This window comes from Natator depressus, chromosome 4, assembly GCF_965152275.1.
Source record: "Natator depressus isolate rNatDep1 chromosome 4, rNatDep2.hap1, whole genome shotgun sequence".
NCBI classification, from domain to species: domain Eukaryota; kingdom Metazoa; phylum Chordata; order Testudines; family Cheloniidae; genus Natator; species Natator depressus.
In genome coordinates this window covers 78,738,590-78,759,803 of record NC_134237.1, presented here as the reverse complement: position 1 = coordinate 78,759,803, position 21,214 = coordinate 78,738,590, and the positions used below count along the sequence as shown (strand labels likewise).

General features: G+C 39.0%; 1 protein-coding gene across 2 annotated transcripts in view; it reads right to left on the bottom strand.

Annotated features, from left to right (window-relative positions):
* WWC2 (WW and C2 domain containing 2) overlaps positions 1–21,214 on the bottom strand; it is a 182,619-nt gene that overhangs the window by 39,257 nt on the left and 122,148 nt on the right. For both annotated transcript variants that reach the window (XM_074951219.1, XM_074951218.1), the window contains exons 9-12: positions 19,751–19,993; positions 11,736–11,825; positions 10,273–10,895; positions 2,362–2,485 (exon numbers count right to left, since the gene is read on the bottom strand). In XM_074951219.1, the coding sequence (XP_074807320.1) occupies positions 2,362–2,485; positions 10,273–10,895; positions 11,736–11,825; positions 19,751–19,993 (1,080 nt within the window). The remainder of the gene's footprint in view (positions 1–2,361; positions 2,486–10,272; positions 10,896–11,735; positions 11,826–19,750; positions 19,994–21,214) is intronic.

The following is a 21,214-nucleotide window of genomic DNA, read 5'->3' as shown; positions in this document are numbered from 1 at the left end:
TAGGAGACATTGTAAATAAGAAGCGGGGAGCATTATTGTTGGATCATATTAAAGAAGTTCTGTATTAAAATCACAAATGAGTTTGATTCCCCATAGTTTAAATTCCAGGGTATTATTAATTAAGAGGTCTCTTGGTTTTTGGTCTCTTGTTTTTACTGTTTCTCTCCCTCTCTGTGTGAAACTTGCAAGCTGCTAATTGCGTTAGTGCATCCTAAGACAGAGTCTGTTCTCAAAGCCATACTTTGTAACAGAAACAGCACACACAGACTCCCCGCCCTTTTGTTGTATTTATCTCGCTTTGTTAACCATTGCGATTAAAATAGAGATAGAGGATGTATGTGGATGGATGCTTGGTGTGGATAATAAATGAATAATCAGGGAGGTGCCAGCCTAAGAATCCAGTGTTGATTGGTCGAAGGTGTCAATTGGAAACAACCAGAGGACTCCCAGAGGACAGACTGGAATCCACCCAACAGCCTCAAGGATGGGAGAACTGAAGAACAAGATAACATCTGGCAGCACGGAGCCATCAGGAATGTGCCATCTGATGATTGATTTAGCAACAGCATGATGAAGCAATTCCCATAGACTGACATAGGAATAAATTCCTATAAAAATGGACTCTAAAAACTGAGAACTTTGGGGTCTGATTCTGCAAATCAACTTCCAGGAGCATCAGATGTGCGTCTGACAAGGCCCTGCTCCCTCCTCATGTCCAGGCCACCTGGCCAGTGGCTTGGCACGAGCAACTCTAAGGCTGGTAATTATGATAACAACCTTGCAGAACCTGTGTGAGTGTATGAATGAATGTGTGAAATAAATATGAAATTGAATGGAATGTTATAGCTATAACTAACTGCTTACTATGATTCTTTCTGTATTCACAATAAATGTGGCATTTTGCCTTATCCCCTTTCATAAGATCCTGCTTGTTTTTATTTTATTGGTGTAACATTATCTCCCGTAAATGTAAACAAACTTGTTTCTCTTAGCGATTGGCTGAATAAGTAGTAGGATTGAGTGGACTTGTAGGCTTTAATGTTTTACATTGTTTTGTTGTGGAGTGCAGTTAAGTTAAAAAAAAATAAAAAAAAAAATCTACATTTGTAAGTTGCATTTTCACGACAAAGATTGTACCACAGTACTTGTATGAGGTGAACTGAAAAATATTATTTCTTTTGTTTGCCATTTTTACAGTGCAAATATTTGTAATCAAAAGTAATATATTTGAAAATGCAGAACATCCAAAAATATTTAATAAATGTAAATTGGTATTCTATTGTTTAACAGTGTGATTAAAACTGTGATTAATTGCAATTAATTTTTTTAATCACAATTAATTTTTTTGAGTTAATCACGTGATTAACTGCGATTAATCGACAGCACTACTTTATGCACAAGCTAAGAATTACCTGTGTAAGTCTAATTCCACCCAAACCTTACATTAGAGAGGGACCAAGGAAGTAGTGATAAGATCTGATGCGGTATAGGCTTAGGTTAGGCCTTAGAGTTCAGGCTGAAGTACAGATCCACAGCTTTAGGACAGGACTGAGTGGATGCTCCTGAGATGTTCTGGTAAGCTTTTAGTTCAGAATGGTAGAAATCTCACAAGACCTTCTATGCTAGGTTTCATCTGAATGGTTTTGTTTTGTCTTTTTAATTTGAGAAATTTTGAACCTACTAAAAGTTTTACCAGAACTTAATGAAGGCCCACTCCCCCTACGACACCATAATGCAGTGGTTCTCAACCAGGGGTCAAAGAAAAAGGTTGAGAACCCCTGCCATAATGTACCTTCATTTGCCCAGCAAGGAAGGTTATTGTGGCTGCTGCTGGAACATTTGAAAGAGGGATATTAGGTAAGCATCTCATTAACACACACATCCTGAAGTCCTCAAACCTCCCTCCCCAGATCTCTTAATATCAGGTACACGCAAAAGCTGAGGTGAACACAGAAGATCCTAGAGACTCCCTTTAGTTTGTTTTTGTTTGTAATATTCTTAAAATTCTATTATCCATGCTAAAGTTTGTTTATTGTTCTAAGAAACCTATAGTTTACATATTACATTTCTGCCTAGGACATACTTTTAGCAAGAGAAATGGGAATAGAAAACATTATATTAGAGCAACATGGCCAAATTAAGGTGCCTAAAACAATTTTAATCTAAACCTTAACTATAGTAGCACTGGTAGTCCACTATAATGTGCATGTTTCCTAGTTTATAAAAAAGTAAATATTTTGTTAATATACTTTTCTTTATAAATTAAGCTGCAAATGGGTGGATGGGCAGGACAGATATAAATCTCCTGGGACCAAAGTGCACTAATTTCAGTCAAAAAGTCACACAGTTTCTTAAACCTACTGTTTTACAGAAGCTTCATATACACCACTGTCTCCAGCCACAGACTCATCAGACACTGCAGCAGATACACAAGTTACTTTCTCCTCAAGCAGTTGACTTACTGCTCTTCTTGGTAAGTCGACACCTAAGCAAGGGAGGAAGAATAAACATTAGTTCTAGACAATTATCAGCAAGGTACCTGCACAGCTTAGAACACTGCCAAGTTGAAAGTGATGACCCGTAGCTCAATTTCATGGAGTAATTCTGTTCCACGCCACTGAACAGATAGAGGATGTATTACTATTGTCGCATATTCTAGTTAGGGGTTTACATATCTCAACTGATGAGCTTGAAAATGTATGACTATTATTCCCTTTCCAATCACAAGCTTCTCTCACCCTTATTCATCTTTATCTTGAGCTTTGAACCTACATTTCCAATTTTAAATTCTCACTGTAATAACATTTCAGCAGCACAAAAAACCAGTCCTGACAACTATGCTTTATTAAAAATATAGAAGTGATATAGAAGCCTCAGGATTTCCCTCCTAGGAATGCAAACTCCCGTTTGGTTTAGCAAAGGAATGCCTAACACTATCATCAAAAACTTTTTAAGCTAGAGAATCTTTAGCACCAGCTACTACTTAATTTTAACCTCCAAGTAATATTCATATGCTAGTGTCCTGCAACGAACACACAGCATTCACTGAAAACATCATTTTACCGTGCAGTAAGTTGCAGGCCTATGGAGTTTGTTTTTTAATTTGCAAAGGAGTGAGGATATTGGTATGTGTTATGCACACCTCCTGAATCATGACTTTACATCTTGTTAAGATGTTAAAATTTTAAGGCTTCTGATTAGAGGACTGATTGCTACATTTCTGCTTTTATTTGTAGCAGTACGGATGCTTTTTCCTTGATGATGAAGTGCTCCCCCCTCGACTCATGCGAGGGATGAAGGTGATGACACGATTTATTGATTACCCCCAGGAATAACTACAGAAGCCTGCAATTGACTTTGACAATGACAGAGACTGACTGTGGAAGAACTTCATGGTTGCTGCCGGCAGGGATCTGTACAGAAGAGTAAATCTATATGTACTTCCCCTACACACAGAAGTGCCTACAAGAGTCAAGTACAGAGGCACTTTATCTGTAGGGGAGTTTTGTACTGTAATAGGTGGCACTGGAAGCACCACCTGTAGTTAAGTTTATCTGCTTCCCATTACCGAACCTTGTTTTTAGCTGCTTATAATACTTTGCCAAACTTTAACCATCCCGGCTGACATTTTCCATGCAAGAGGTCTGCCGGAGACTGAATTATTTTTTGAAAGTTTCAGCTAAAACAGGACAGCCATTTCCAAGAGCGAAAAACCAGGTTTTGCCCACATTCAAAGAACTCTTATAACCATTTCACTGAGGCACTCTAACACTCTGACGCTTTGGTGCATGGACTTGAATTTGGTGTGGTGTAGGGTGAGTGCCCTGGTGTCAGGCATGTGCCTTTTGCTGCTTTGTGAAAATCCACATAAATTAGACCAAATTATAAGCCTATTAAAAAAAACCCTGCAGTTTGCACATGACCCATAAAAGCTTTTTAAAATTTGGCAGCTAAATTGTCAAGTCAGGTCTATCCTTAAAATGCTGCAGCATCGATAGGAGTTTTCCCATTGACATAATTAATCCAACTCCATGAGAAACAGTTGCTACGTTGATGGGAAGCCTTCTCCTGTCGACACAATGCTGTTCAAACCCATGGTTAGGTCAATAGAAGTGCATTGCTTGGGGGGGAAGAAGGGGGGCGTGTGCGCGCGTGTGTGTGTGTATTTTTCACACCCCTGAGCAACAGGGTTATACCGATGTAAGTTTTACTTTAGACCTGGCCTCAGACTATTCCACCTGCACTGAGCAACCTCTATGCCCTAGATGCCTAGCAGCTGATCAGACTATGCATGCACCATCCACACAGCTACTTAACATGCTCCATCCCAGGGCTGAGCAGAATGCTTCCTACAATTGCTCCTGCCAGCTGCAAGTGTCCTACAGAAAACAGCCTCATTCATTACACAACCCGATGCACTCCCTGAGCACCATTCATCCTGTGCACTGAATGAGGCAGTGGTCCTGTGGAAAAAATTGTACGTGATCATGTAATGAAAGACTAGACTATCATAATGCAGGCTTACAAAGGGGTGGGGTTAAATTGTTTTTTGCATTTCCTAACTTTTGAGTGCTTGACTTTGCAACCTTAATGTACTTTTAATGTAGGCTTTTTAATTTTTTTTGTTTTATATTTATACACACACGGCACTATATATATTAATAATAGGAAATCTCAGCATAAGGATTAACTCTATTTATAGCTTTTTAAAAAATATAAGTGCTTTTAGAATTAAAGAGATACAGTGACACTGTCAAGAACGAGAGCTACAATTTAGGGCTTTGTTTTTGCTGACCTATACCTCTCTTCTCCGTATCATCCCTTCAAAACATTTAAAGCTATATTCCTTCAAATCAGCAAAACCAGGGACCTGGATTTCTCATTGGCCACTGTATGCCTCCCTTTCACATCTGTCTCTTTATTCGCCCTGCCCACTTGGACTTTGTGAACAGCTAGAGTATCGAAAATAGCATAACGTTAGTTGTTGAAACGAAGCTGTATTTTTTGAAAACTGGTTGTGACTCAACTGGCCACTGAAGAACTGAATTGAATCATTCACCCAGCATCTTATATCAGATTCTGTGAGGCTTCTAAAGCAGACAAAACACTAAATTCCATTACACTGAAAAGACAAAAGAACAGCAAGAAGTAAAGGTAAAGTAAAGCTCTAATTTTGCACTTCACAGATTCAGAACACTTGTGCTTTAGAGCTTGTCTACACAGGAAAACTGTCGCAAAAAAAGCCAGGGTGCGAGTTTAAAGCGCCATAAAGCAAGTACTGTACTAGCTCCGTATGTGGGCACTCTTATTCCACACTAAGAGTGTCTGCGTGTGGGTTAGCTTAGTCCACTAATTCTGCAATAACTATTTCTCTGGGTAGACAAGTCCTTAGTCAACTTCTGATATCTCTTTCTCTGCATAACTGAAGGAGACAAAAGGAAGTCCCAGGTGCCTCATGCAATCCCCTGATGGCTCCCCATGCTATGAACTAGAAAGTATTGAAACACTTAGCACGATAAAACCACTAAAAAAGATGCTGCAATATATTCATTTAATATTCAGATATTTTAATTCTAGCTTTCCTTTAAAATTTACCTTTTTTGGGGCTGTTTTTTCCAGGTGCTCCTTGCTGGTAAATTCTAGCCACAAATGACTGAGTCTGTGGCCCCAATTTTCCCAGTTAGGCATATAAATTGGGCACCCCCACATTATGCACCTAGACAATCAAATTAGTACTTAGATGCTCAAATACCTATGTCAGGCAATTAAATGACAATGTAGACCTGAAATGCTTAATTAAGAATCAACTGGATCACCATGTTGGCTACATGTTCTTTTAGAAAAAACACAAATTATTGAAAAATTTACATCAGTATTTTGGTTCACAATAACTCTGCAGCTGGGAGATGACGAATAGTACGAAAATAGCATTTTATAGACCCAACATATATAATGAAATGGGATTTATGTAACTAACTTCTGAAACTGTATTTGAGGATTCATGGAAAAGAGAAAGAGTTAACAGGTAATGCCAAACAATTACGGTAATATCTTCTCCTGCAACAGTGAATGGGTAGTGAGAGCCCTGAAATATGGCAATTCCGACACAACAACTTTTCACCTTTCATCACTAGGGCAAATCCACACACACAGACTACTATAATTGCTTGGACAGAAAGCAGGATGTGTGTCCTGGAAATTACATCCCCAGTACACAAAGGACATTGAGTGTGTGTTTATTTCTTCCTACCTGGACATCACTGGAAAGGCGGAGGATTTTTTTATTTAAAGGAAAGAGAAGCAGCCTAACATAAAATAAATAAATAAAGTACACTTTCTGGCGAGACATTCTGTTGTGCCAGACAAGACAGTCCAACACAAGGATTTGATCTCTTGGAAGCATATGAATGAAACTGACCATAGCCTCCCTAGGTAGACTTTTGGCAATGTAAACCTTAGGTATGCTGAGGAATTTGTTTGTTTTTCTATAATTTATTTTTCTATATTTTTCATTAATAAAACTGGTTTTTAAAGAGAAAAATGCTGCCCATTCAAAGATTGCACGCTGTCTTCCAGCTCAGAGGAGACTCACACTGCAGGTGCCCTCACACAATGGGGCCTGCAAGACACACAAGTCTCTAAATCTAAAGGTACTACTCTTGTTCTGGTCTAAAAGGCAAGGACGGGAGGATCCTCTCCCAAGGAAAATGTGTTGTGGACAACTAAAGCCAAGTAACACAAGACACACAGGGCCCGCCCACACTTTGACCTGGAGCTGTAATTTCCAATTAGAATAAATGCACATGCATTAGCTTTGATTGAGCTAGCATGCTAAAAATAGCAGGGTAGCTGTGGTGACCTAGGTGGCATAAGGGCTACCTGTCCAAGTAGAGTCTGGGGTGGGACTTCATTCAGGCCGGCTAATCTACCCCATTGCCCATGCGCACCACCACAGCTACACTGCTATGACCCCAAGCTGGAAATTACACCTCCAGCTCCAAGTGTGGATGTACCCACAGATACTGAGGAATAATTGTTACAGGTGATTCAAAAAGATAACAGATGATCTTGTGATTAAGGCCTAGGACTCAAGAGAATCTAGGTTGTGTTCCTAACTCTGCCACACAGTCGTTGTATGAACTAAGGCAAGTAACAATTTTTAGAAGTGCTGAGAACTCAGTTCTCTCACAGACTTCAAATAGGGCAGCAGGGGCTCAGCACTTTTGAGAATTAGGCTCTTTAATCTCTGTGCCTCAGTTCCTCAATGGAAAAATGGACATAGTATGAGAAAAGATAAATCCATTACTCCGCCAACCAGGAGTGCCATAAGAAAAGCCAGAAGTGAGGTGGCAAAGTTTGTAGATGATACTAAACTACTCAAGATAGTTAAGACCAAAGCAGACTGTGAAGAAATTCAAAAAGATCTCACAAAACTAAGTGATTGGGCAACAAAATGGCAAATGGAATGTAATGTGGATAAATGTAAAGTAATGCTCATTGGAAAAAATAACCCCAACTATACACACACAATAATGATGGAGGCTAATTTAGCTACAACTAGTCAGGAGAAAGATCTTGGAGTCATCGTGGATAGTTCTCTGAAGATGTCCACGCAGTGTGCCGCGGCAGTCAAAAAAGCAAACGGGATGTTAGGAATCATTAAAAAAGGGATAGAGAATAAGATGGAGAATATCTTATTGCCCTTATAGAAATCCATGGTACGCCCACATCTTGAATACTGCGTAGAAATGTGGTCCCCTCATCTCAAAAAAGATATACTGGCATTAGAAAAGGTTCAGAAAAGGGCAGCTAAAATGATTAGGGGTTTGGAATGGGTCCCATATGAGGAGAGATTAAAGAGGCTAGGACTTTTCAGATTGGAAAAGAGGAGACTAAGGGGGGATAGGATAGAGGTATATAAAATCATGAGTGGTGTGGAGAAAGTGAATAAGGAAAAGTTATTTACTTGTTCCCATAATATAAGAACTAGGGGCCACCAAATGAAATTAATGGGCAGCGGGTTTAAAACAAATAAAGGAAGTTCTTCTTCACTCAGCGCACGGTCAACCTGTGCAACTCCTTGCCGGAGGAGGTTGTGAAGGCTAGGACTACAACAGGGATTAAAAGAGAACTGGATAAATTCATGGAGGCTAAGTCCATTAATGGCTATTAGCCAGGATGGGTAAGAAATGGTGTTCCTAGGCTCTGTTTGTCAGAGGGTGGAGATGGATGGCAGGAGAGAGATCACTTGATCATTACCTGTTAGGTTCACTCCCTCTGGGGCACCTGGAATTGGCCACTGTCAGACAGAATACTAGGCTGGATGAACCTTTGGTCTGTCCCAGTATGGCCATTTTTATGTTCTTATAATAAACGTGCAGGAATGGCATAACACAACATACATCTCAACAATTGCAACAAAGCCAGCACCATAGATTTGGTAGTGATTGGTCACATCTTGGCAACTGGGATTTTAATAATGTTACGACTGTCACTTAGGAAGCATTAGGTATCTCACTGACAGGGGAATTACAAATATATACTATTACAGAAGACTGTAATCAAATGAAAGTCTCTCTTACATTGCATGAAGCAAATCTATATGGATGCTTCTTCTTTGAATAGCTTGAATGAGGAAAATATCCTTCCAACATTCAACAATTGTTGGGGTTTTTTTGCATCTATATTGATGTAATCCTCCATTTGTTGGCATCCTTAGTGGTATCTCCTCTGCACATTTTTTGCTGATTCTAGAACGGAGACAGTAACGCTCTTCTGTGCCTCTACAAAGTTGCCACCATTCCTTGGGCCTTACAAACTACAAGTATCAGAGAAAGACTCACTTTGCCACTACTGTCGGATAGATTCCTCCCACCTCCTTCCCCTTAGTGGGATTACTGCAAAGAAGGAGAGATAGCTATGGCAGGGCATGAGAGATTTGGCCACTGCTCTATTGCTACTCAGGATTCCTGCCTTTTGACCTGCTAGTTATTGAGAACTGAGGTATTCATTCTGAAGTCACTTACAGTTCTACAGGATGCTCATGCAGCCTTCCTGTGCCCTTTAGGTAGTACCCAGATTCCTTGTTATTTCTCACAACTGCCGGAGAATGACTTTTTAAAAAAAAATGTTGGAAACTAAATAGTAGAGGATCATGCATCACATAGACTTTCAACTTTGACAAAGTCAGCCTACTGGAGCCATTTTGACAAGGATTATTGTTCCACCAGATTTGGCTCTCACCACCACTGTGCCATACAGAGTCCTACAGTCTGATGAGGTCAGAGTGACCATGCTAACCAGATTTCAGAATATGTTTTTTGAAAAATTAGATGTGTATGAGCTCTTCTCCTAAGTCACAGAGTACATAGTAACAAGAGCAATAAGAAAGAAACCAAGGCTGGACAGCAACTTAACATCTTGGCCAGAAGATGGCAGTGCAATACTGTACACAAAAGTAACTCCCCCTTTCCTCTTCCCCCAAATCAGGGTCTGAACATCTCTCTCCACCGTAAAACTTAAACAAGCAGAGTTCTTCATACAGAACTGAAAAGAAGCATATTAGTACAGGATTCTCTAAACAGCCAATACAGTGGTTACTGAATCCCAACTATTAATTAGCTCAGTAGTGCAACTCCATGTTAACTGCCTCTCTCCGTTTTCTGTTGTTTTCATCCTTCTTGGACAAATTTTCAAAGAAAACACATCTTTCTGGGCCTAAGAACCAAAGAAGATTATATATCTTGGTGCTTGTAAAAAATCCTCATAGAGTGCATGAATACAACAAGTATCTGGATAGCTCAGCCTGGGCACTTTTAGAGTACATATGCACAGCTCAGTTATTTAACCAACCAAAAAAGAATATTTGAATGTCTTCAGTTTAAATTAACTGAATGGGAGTTGTACCGCTGACTTCAATGGGAGAAGAGTTCGACCAATGCTGAGATAATATTTTGGAAAACCAACAACAAATTATATTCTAAGGTAATAAAGAAGATAGTTGACTACTTACTAAAGACCTCACTCATCCTGTAAAGTTCATTGGATTGATTTCTATGTAAGTTGCAGACACCACACTTTGTAGGACAGAACCCTAAATTTAAAAATGTACATGTTGTTCCTAATATCTACTGATTGCCCACAAGCGCAGGTGTAGCCTGCCCAAATCGGTTATTGATCATATTAGAGGCAGACCTATACTTAAAAGTCAGGACCCTAGTTAATAATTTTTATCCATTCCATAGAGGTTTCAGATTACAATTATTTCTTTACCTGCATTTCCTTCACGTAAAGGTGACAAAGGCTGCCGAACACTTTCATTGCGATCTTTATCATCTGTAAGAGCTTGTGAGGTTGCTCTGGCTTCAGAGTCCAATGACATTTGATTCTCACAGAGACTAATGCCTGCAAAATCACCAGGTAATTCACAGTCTTCAAAGTCTGTGATGAGGTGGTGAAGGGGGGAATCTTGGGCAGACACTGAAAATGCACCTTCCAAAACCAAAGGAGACCCTGGAGGGGACAAGGAAGAAAGGGAGGATCTTGAAGACAGTGATGTCACAGATTTGGGCGGCTCAGTCAATTTTGGAGGGTGGCCTACTGCCAGAGATCCAGAAGAGTCACTGTATCCCAGTTTCCCATGGGAATTGACCACCTCATTTTCATGAATAGTAGTGATAGGCCCAGAAGGAATGTAACCACTCTTTTCTTGCAATATGAAGTCAAGTTTATACTGATAGTCCAAGTCTGTTATTTGATCGCCTTGGTTATAATAGAGATCCGTGGAGCTGAGGGAGTTTAGTGACCCCCTGCTGGATGTGTTCAGAGACCCCCGACTGGATGCCAGGGATCCCAGGCTGCTCCCTGAAGAGACAGATAATGTACTGGCGGAGAGACTGCAAAGACAGGACAAACAACCATTTATGTTATTAATCTACTATAGACCTGACCACCAGCACACAATAGTAAAAGATGAGGTCTGAAGGGGTGCACTCCTGGACCACAAAGGGGATGCTATCCCTATAACAGTGACATGAGGTATTTAAATTATAATCCTTCAGGGCAGTGCATGGGTCTTTAAGTCCTCTGTACAGTAGGCAGCCCTCTGTCATGACTATGAAATTAACAACAATAATGTAATTTCATAAAGTCAGACTTTAAAATAATGAATTACAGGGGAAAATGTCACTGTGGTTATCATTGCAACAAATATTTTATTTCTGGAAAAAATAAGTTAACTGAAAAAAAGAAAACCAGAACAAACGGTTTACATTAATGTTTATGAAGATGTCCATGCAATGAGGCTCAGTCGGTAATAAAAGCTGACGGTCGTGCAGTCAAACTTATAGATATAGTCATACTCAAAAAAACCCCCAAGGATTTTCATTAGGAACAAGGGTTTTTTGGAGACATCTCATGTACTAAAAGATGGTTGCCAACCATTTTTCTAATCTAAGCAAGAAGATGCTTTGCTCTCTGCTTAATTATAAAAAACGTGCAAAAATCCATTCTTGTACACTTACTAAAGTTATATAGATACAGCAGATTTGAACAGAGAATGCTAGAAGCAACTGCACCTATGTGTCTTGCCACAATTATCAAACAAACTTGTTTCCGTCTCCAGCTAGCAGAAAATCTAAGAATGAAGTTCAGACATATTCAGTTCTACTGCACCACAGCTGAAAACCGGTCTTTATTTTTTTCTTGTTAAAACATAATGTAAAATGCAGCCTTACCTTTTAAGCTGCGAATACAAATAAGTAGTTAACTTTGTAGTTTCTTCAAGTTTCTGAACCAACTCTTTTCTTCTCTCTTCCAATTTCAACCTGGAAAAAAAACTATATTCAAGTATATAAAGACATTATAAAATATACAAGACACAAAGTAAATATGGAAGAATATTTTATAGCTAGGAAACAAAGCTAAGGCCTCCCACTCCTCCTCATAACCCATTTCCTTCCCCTTGCTTGTCATTGCTAATCAGTTCTGACTCTACTTGGTCTCGCCCTAGCTTTCAACTATTTCAACTACAATTGTACAGGCTAAGATTCTAAGCAATTTAGAAAAGGGACTGTGAAATTTACGGCACCATACAAACTTGAGTCATCATACAAGTAATAAATAAGATCTGTATACACACTATACAGAGAGAAATGTTATGCATGCAAAGAGAAAGAAAAAGAATGGGGATAGGGGTTTGGAAAACATCCATAACTTAAAAAGGGTAAAAGCTGTATCTATTGCATTTTAGCAAGCTGTATATTGGCTGCTTATCTAATATAGTTCCACCAAAAAAACCAAACCAACCCCAGGAAACTAAAACAGGAAAGCAAATATTAGTGTAAATTCTGAAAATTTAAGAACTCTGGGGAATACTGTGGAAAAAAAAGAAAAATGGAAGCAAAATCACTAGTGTTTGTCTGCATGGAGACTTAGCAAGCAGCAGGCCAGGGAGTAAATCTAACAGCACACCAGCTTTGTGCAGCAACCTGCTGCGTGAACACTGCTACTGGGTACAGTAAATTCCGTAGTGCACTTTGACTACTGCTGTTTGAAACAGGAGTCAAGAGAGAGTCCCTTTGTACATCAGATGCTTCATATATGGATATAGAAAAATATCTGATACCCCAAACAGGATCCAAGTTAACAAGTAGGTTTAGAATTCAGAGATGTTGGATAGTATCTAGGAATCCAGGACACACAGTACTGCATCCCAAACATTCCAGTCTTTGCTTCATAGAGTCACAGAAGTTAGAGATGAGACCCCACCGCATCATCCAGCTCATCTTAATCCCAAAGTAGGACTGTTCCCTCCTGTACATTTGTCCGGTCTAGCTCTAAAGATCCAAGTGGTGAAATGTGTTGGTTTCTTTTGGCTGACAATTCAACAGTCCGGCAGATCTGTCAGAAAAGCTCTTCTGACAGTTAGACTCCTGTTCAGAATTTTACCTTAGCATACCATTTATTGATCTCTTCAGACACAATGCTAGATACATTGTTATCTCTTGCTGGAGTTAACTAATTCTCTTCCCATAGTTGTGGATTATTATGTTCCCCATTAGCCGTTGCTCAGTCAAGTTACACACATCATTTCTCAAGCACTTGATCTGAATCACAAGTATTAGCCATTTTAAAAAAAGAAGTTTTAGGCTTATTTCAGAAACTTTCCCTTTAGACTCCTTACTCAGTACCAGCAGGAACAAACCAACGTTCATATGCAAATACAGCGTACACATTCAAAGATACTATACCTGCATGAAAAACAGATTATTACACTCGGAGGGTCCCAGGACTAAGCCTCTTTAGTGGCACCAATACCATAGGGAGGGGTTAAGGCCCCAATTCAGCGGAGTGTTTAAGCACATCCTTGCTCAGCAAAGCACTTAAGGAGAAGCCTAACTTTAAGCAGATGCTGAGTAGGGATGGTCCCATTTAGTGTCTTGATATTGCTGTTGATAGTCTCTCAGGGCTCTCAAGTTAAACCCTTTCACTTTTTCTGCTGCTTGTTATAATCTATGATTTCAGACTCTTTCCCCCATTTCAGCCATTTTGTAATTTTTCAGTTCTTTCTGCAGTTATTGAACTATAGTTTCTCCTGTTTTTCTCCCCCAGGCAATGTTAATCTTCTATTAATATTTTTGTGACTTTTTAAAGGTGTCCTTTCACCTTCCCTTGTAGAAGCAGCAACTAGGTAAGGAAGGAGATGCAAAAATTTGTAACTTCTGAGTTACCAGAAACAATGAAGACTAGAGAAAATGCAATAAGAAGCCTTTTGCTTTTATCAGTGTCCCTTACTCATATACCTATATTTCTGTTAGCAAGGCTGTACAATCAGTTGAAAATGAAATTTCCTCTAAATAAATCTACTGGTACTTCTAAGATTTCTCTATTATATTTAATGTAGTTCAGTCATTGGAAATAACATTTCATTATTCTGATTTAATGTTAGTGTTAAGTGAAATTACATCTAATTTAGAATGGTATGTCAATTCTGTCGCTAAATCTCAAAGGTTTCAATGATAAGATGGCTGAGTCACAAATAGAAGTTGACAGCATAAAATCACTATCAGGAGTACCAGACTGCAATAGAATATAAACTTAAAAAACCTGAGACTTTGGGAAATTTTTTGAAGTCATGCAATATTTATATTTTAGGAAATCGACTAACTGATAATGCTTCATGTTTACTTAATTCATTTACTGGATTTAATCCTCCTAGTCACTATTTCTAAACTTTTTCATTTCCTATTAAGTAATCTTTAAATATTCCTTGCTACTGGTACCATATGCTCAGCCATTGTTTCAGCAATGATGGTAAACAAATCTTGAGTCAAGTCTGGAAATCTAAAGGGAATATTCTTTTCAGTGATAAATGAAGTCAACAGAAGTTTAACCATGACCTCAGTGGAGCTAGGATTTCACCCTCAAGTCTGATGCAAATAAAGTAAGCCTAGTCAAAAGAAAGGTGTTTCTTGTTTTAAGAACATGCTGTATTTTCTGCATGCTGTATTTCCTGCTAAATGTATAATAGTTTAAAGACAAGAAGGTTTTGGACTATGATTAGGCCAAGGATTTTCTGTAGCCCTAGTTACATAAAATGATGGCCCATTTGCAAAAGTAGTAAAGGGGAAAGCATTAGCATCCTACCTGAATGATTTGCACTATTTTAAAAATATTTATTTTGTGATTATTAATAGATCATGTATTGTTAAAGCTCATATGCCAAAGTGTTAGGAAATCGAGACACAAAAGGAGCACTTAAAGACGATAAAGTCATCGCAGAGAAACTAAATGAATTCTTTGCTTCAGTCTTCACATCTGAGGATGTTAGGGAGATTCCCAAACCTGAGCCATCTTTTGTAGGTGACGAATCTGAGGAATTGTCACAGATTGAAGTGTCACTAGAGGAGGTTTTGGAATTAATTGAGAAACTTAACAGTAAAAAGTCACCGGGACCAGATGGCATTCACCCACGAGTTCTGAAAGAACTCAAATGTGAAATTGCAGAACTATTAACTATGGTTTGTAACCTGTCCTTTAAATCAGCTACTGTACCCAATGACTGGAAGATAGCTAATGTAACACCAATATTTAAAAAGGGCTCTAGAGGTGATCCTGGCAATTACAGACTAGTAAGTCTAACATTGGTACCGGGCAAATTAGTTGAAACAATAGTAAAGAATAAAATTGTCAGACATATAGAAGAACATAAATTGTTGCGCAAAAGTCAACCTGGTTTCTGTAAAGGGAGATCATGTCTTATTAATCTATCAGAGTTCTTTGAGGGGGTCAACAAACATGTGGACACGGGGGATCCAGTGGACATAGTGTACTTAGATTTCCAGAAAGACTTTGACAAGGTCCCTCACCAAAGGCTCTTATGTAAATTAAGTTGTCATGGGATAAGAGGGAAGATCCTCTTATGGATTGAGAACCGATTAAAAGAAAGGGAACAAAGGGTAGAAATAAATGGTAAATTTTCAGAATGGAAAAGGTAACTAGTGGTGTTCCCCAAGAGTCAGTCCTAGCACCAATCCTATTCAATTTATTCATAAATTGTCTGGAGAAAGGGGTAAACAGTGAGGTGGCAAAGTTTGCAGATAATACTAAACTGCTCAAGATAGTTAAGATCAAAGCAGACTGTGAAGAACTTCAGAAAGATCGCACAAAACTAAGTGATTGGGCAACAAAATGGCAAATGCAATGGAATGTGGATAAACGTAAAGTAATGCTCATTGGAAAAAATAACCCCAACTATACACACACAATATGATGGGGGCTAATTTAGCTACAACTAGTCAGGAGAAAGATCTTGGAGTCATCGTGGATAGTTCTCTGAAGATGTCCACGCAGTGTGCAGCGGCAGTCAAAAAAGCAAACGGGATGTTAGAAATCATTAAAAAAGGGATAGAGAATAAGATGGAGAATATCTTATTGCCCTTATAGAAATCCATGGTACGCCCACATCTTGAATACTGCGTAGAGATGTGGTCCCCTCATCTCAAAAAAGATATACTGGCATTAGAAAAGGTTCAGAAAAGAGCAACTAAAATGATTAGGGGTTTGGAATGGGTCCCATATGAGGAGAGATTAAAGAGGCTAGGACTTTTCAGATTGGAAAAGAGGAGACTAAGGGGGGATAGGATAGAGGTATATAAAATCATGAGTGGTGTGGAGAAAGTGAATAAGGAAAAGTTATTTACTTGTTCCCATAATATAAGAACTAGGGGCCACCAAATGAAATTAATGGGCAGCGGGTTTAAAACAAATAAAGGAAGTTCTTCTTCACTCAGCGCACGGTCAACCTGTGCAACTCCTTGCCGGAGGAGGTTGTGAAGGCTAGGACTATAACAGGGATTAAAAGAGAACTGGATAAATTCATGGAGGCTAAGTCCATTAATGGCTATTAGCCAGGATGGGTAAGGAATGGTGTTCCTAGGCTCTGTTTGTCAGAGGGTGGAGACAGATGGCAGGAGAGAGATCACTTGATCATTACCTGTTAGGTTCACTCCCTCTGGGGCACCTGGAATTGGCCACTGTCAGACAAAATACTGGGCTGGATGGACCTTTGGTCTGACCCAATATGGCCATTCTTATGTTCTTAATTATACATGTGTTTTTGAGACAGTCTGATAGGTTGTACTTTAAAAAACAACAATTTATTTTCAGAAGTTAATTACACAATCTGTAATTTCTACAAATGTATAAATAAAATAAAGAGATTTAGAAGAGACTTAAAATAGCATTAAGAAAAATATTTTAGGCCTGATCTTCAGCTGCTAATAAATTGATATAGTTCTAGTGAAGTAAATGGTACTACACCAGTTTACATCAGATAAGGATCTGACCCTTTGTAAAAAAAAACAAAACAACAACAACAAAAAACCCCACAAAGAACAAAAATATTTAGTGTGATTTAAAGGAATGCAACTGAATTATCAGCAGAACTTCTGAAAAACTTCAGAGAATTTGTCTTAGTCCTTTTCCACAACAGAGCAGAAATGTGAAAAAACATTATTAAAAGAGCCATTTTTTCTAGACTAAGGACAGTTCCTTCATGTGAGAAAGTTTTCTAATTGAGTGGGCAATACCTCAAAATGTAGCAGCTTCACTTCTTCTGCCCCCCACGCCACCTTCTTCTCCCAACGTGATCTGGACATGGTTGTAGATGCCAAACACAAGACCTTACCACCATTTTGGAAGCAATAATGAAAGGACAAGGACACAGAAAAACAATTCACTAGATAACTCCCTCAAAGACCAGACAGTCTACAATTAATCAGGGGACCTTTCCTAGGGCCAAAGAAATAAAGGAACTCACTACCATAAATGGAAATCAAGGAGAAACAGCAGGGGGCCCTTTTGATAGTTCCATAACTAGGAAAAATGGAATGCTATTTCCGTGCAAACCAGACAGAAACCTACCGTATTCACTGAAGATTATAAAAGAAGACTGCAATACAGCCACACTGCCATTTGTTGAAGAAAAGATGGGTTTTGTGAACTGGCTGCTCCCACAATCACTGCAGGGGTGATTCTTTTGTCCTCTGGGAAGTAACATTCGGAGGTTTGACCATTAATTAAAAGAGTTTAAAAATTCAGAAAAGGTTCACCTTTGAATCTTTTTACAAAATTTAGAGTACCTCTGAGTCAGCAAGAGATGCAACAAATCAAGCTTAGTGTGAAAAGAGCCTATTTACTTTGGAGGTATGGGATTTAGTTAAGTTATAAAGGTTACAGGTTGAGATTCATTATAATGTTCAGTCAAGCATGAGCACCCTATCTTCAAGTACCACCTGCTGGTCAGAAGACAGAATACCAGAACTGCTGACGGCCTCGGAAGAGACACAGCATTCTGCCATTCTAGTTAGAGGACAGTTTGTGGAGGGACAGAGGGAAATGTTAGTCCAGAATGGGTCACCAGCCAGCCACACAGTAAACGGAGTCCTGGAAAATATCATCATCACATCTCTTCTTGATAGCAGAAAAAAATGTAACTTACTTTTTTATTATACTCATGTAAATTAAGAATCTGTCTTATATGTGCACAAACCTATAAGCACAGAATTATCTTTAGTGATAAACATGCAAATTCAGACACAGACTAATAAATCAACTGCTAAATCGTAGCATAAGAACCAGGATCCAGTTGTTACTAGTTAGCTTACTTATCAAACCCTTGGTTTACACTCTTTAATTTGTTATAAATGTGATTTTATGACTCTTCTTTTTTCTATTTATTACTTGATCAATGGATGTTAGAGGGCAACACATCTCTGGTAACTTAATCAGAGATTACTAACACAGCTGGTTAATTTCTTCATTGGAAATTTAGTTCCATTCAAACATCTCTCTACATCTATAAGGCTCTATCCACTTCTAATTCTCACATGATTCAGGAATTATTCTTGAGACTGTATATATTACTAAACACACCCAGCATGCTGGCTCTCTTCTGAGGTAATCCCGCTCTGCTATACTTCCTTCCAAATTGCCATATTTTTCCTGCCAGCCCCTTCCCACAAGTCTCCCTACATCCTATCCTCAAACCTAGTCCCCTTCGCAAAACTAGACTTCCTGAGTGCAGCACAGATAGTCTTTGCCTGCTCCCTCCACTGAAGGGTGAACTGTATAAAGACGACAAAGTTTTAACATTTTAAAACATCAAATCAAATCTTCCTATTCAAAAAGTCAAGAGGAAATTTTTTCAGTAGTTTCATAAGGCTGAGATCACCCCTAACCCGCTTCTGTGGATAACAAACAAACCACAATTTAAAGGATTGAAAAGGGTGTAAATCAAACCTTGCTTAATCTACCCTTTGCTAATACACAATTTACATAATTTGCACACAGAAATGGGAAGTGTCTTCTCTACTCAATGATTTAGGGCTCAAATCAATCTAGCTCCCATTGCCATTCACTTTAATGGGACTCTGAGCAGGATCAGACCTTTGACAGAGTGCTATAGTGAAAGTCTGAATATTGACTTCTTTATTTCTACCAGACATACTACAGTGTATTTGCTAACGCGCGAGAAAAAAATCCCCAATAAAATTTACATCCACCATTGTTTAACGTAAGTCGTATTTTGTGACAAAGTTTCCATTAATTTTTTCAAGCTCTTTCTCTAGCTGGCAAAACTCAGTATGTTGCAGTGGGCATCTTATTTACTAGTGCAAATTAGTGAAGTTCTGCTGCAACTGTCTTCTTCTGAGCTTAAAGCAGTGATACATCTGCAGTATGTGTGTAATGAAACCCAGCGAGAGATTTCAGATGTTGCAACAATCAAATAGCCAGAGTTCAAACAGCTTACAGCTATTATCTGAAACCAGTGAATGATGTATTGCCCTCCTGATGGTATGCTGACATTCCTCAATTATCCAACATCTGTCATAGGCATTTTAATGCTGGTAACAAATGCAGAGCAACCGATACTGCACAACCGATACAGGGTGTGTGTTTTCTTTCATGATACAACAGGATCCTCTGTGTTACTCCCAGTGGAATAATAATAAATGTAATTATGATCTGCACAGAACAGTTACTGAAGGAAAATGGAAAAGGAGTACTTGTGGCACCTTAGAGACTAACCACAAGTACTCCTTTTCTTTTTGCGAATACAGACTAACATGGCTGTTACTCTGAAACCTGAAGGAAAATGGTCCATCAAGGCACAGCACAGACCTGCAACAAGTACAAAGGTTAAACGGCAGATAACAGTACTTAACATTAGCAAAAGATGAAAACGTACCTCTCAGCAAGTGCTTGACTAGGAGTGCTTTTCACAGACAGCAGCTCTTCTTCCAGCCTCTTTCTTTCTGCTTCCAGGTGCTCTAGCTCATCTTGAGTGCGTTTGCGCGGTGTGACAAATTGCAGTTCTTTTAAAAGCTCTTCCTTTTCATTGATCAGCATCAGTTTTTCCTTCTCAATATCCAGTGCTCCAGGCCAGGTCTCACTATCTAATTTAGATAGTTCAATCTTTAAGTTTGCCATGCTAAAACAAAAAAGATACATGCGTTTCGGTCTGGCATATTGAACAGTTCCAAAGAATTGGGAGTGCAAAATGGAGACAATATTTATAACTACCAACAAAGGTGGGTGACATGTACATAGCAGGATATAGATTTTGCACAAAAAGTTATGTTTACAATTAATGTTGCTTCACGAAAACATAGGAATTTTCACACTGCATCAGATCAGTGGGCCATCTAGTCCAGTAGCCTATATCTGTACCAGATGCATCAGAAGGTACAACGAACCCCATTCCTTGCCAATATGGGGAAGTTTCTTTCAAACACCAGGCAGTTAATGACTGGCTTATGCCCCAAAATGTGGTCCCTTATACATTTACTTTTTTTTATTCATATATGGAGGCATACTAAAATGTGAAGATTTATGTATTTAAAACCTCTTTCTCCTATAGTGAACCTCTTTCTCCTATAGTCCAAAAGCTGACTTAAAAATACAGTTTACGGCTAGAATGTTTTAAAAACATCAGTCTGCTGACACTGTAGAACCACTGGGTAGATCGTGGAACCAAGAGAGGTACCCAGTTACCCTAAAGTACTAGAGGCTGGTTGCATTGCAGTAATAGCATATTTGTACAACTTTGTGATATAATGAGCATGATATCTGGGCACAAACTCTAGTGGCAAATAGATGAATGAGTCTCAAAGGACGAAGGAAGTCTTATCACCCTTCTGAAAGGTAAGGTACCATTAACAGTTGCAAGCAAAAAGGAAAGGGAGATAACATTTTAAAGTCTGGGTGAATTGTCAAAGGTGCTAGACTGCAAGTCTTCTGCTTATTGACAGAACAGATATACTGTAGTATGTCTAAGGGCGGGTTGAAGCTTCCCAACATTATCCTGCTAACATGACTCAACCCTGACTAGGAAGGACTACTTCTAGTAGCTCCCTCTCCATAACCCATTCAGTCCTCAACCTCTCTGCTGAAACTAATGGGCACAAATTTGTATTGTGGCTTTTCGTTACATAGATACAGAAGCCCACTGGGAGCTTCAAAGACCATCAGACTTACATCACATGGGCCACATAATTACTGGATGGGAACTTTCAGTAACTACCAACATGAGCTGGATTTCAACAGATCACCTAGTTCAAAAGCTGTTTATCCCACCCATTAACATTTCCCAGAGCCATTCAGCACCTCTCCTCTTCTAGACTGGGAGAAGGTCAGAGAAGGGAAGGGTGAG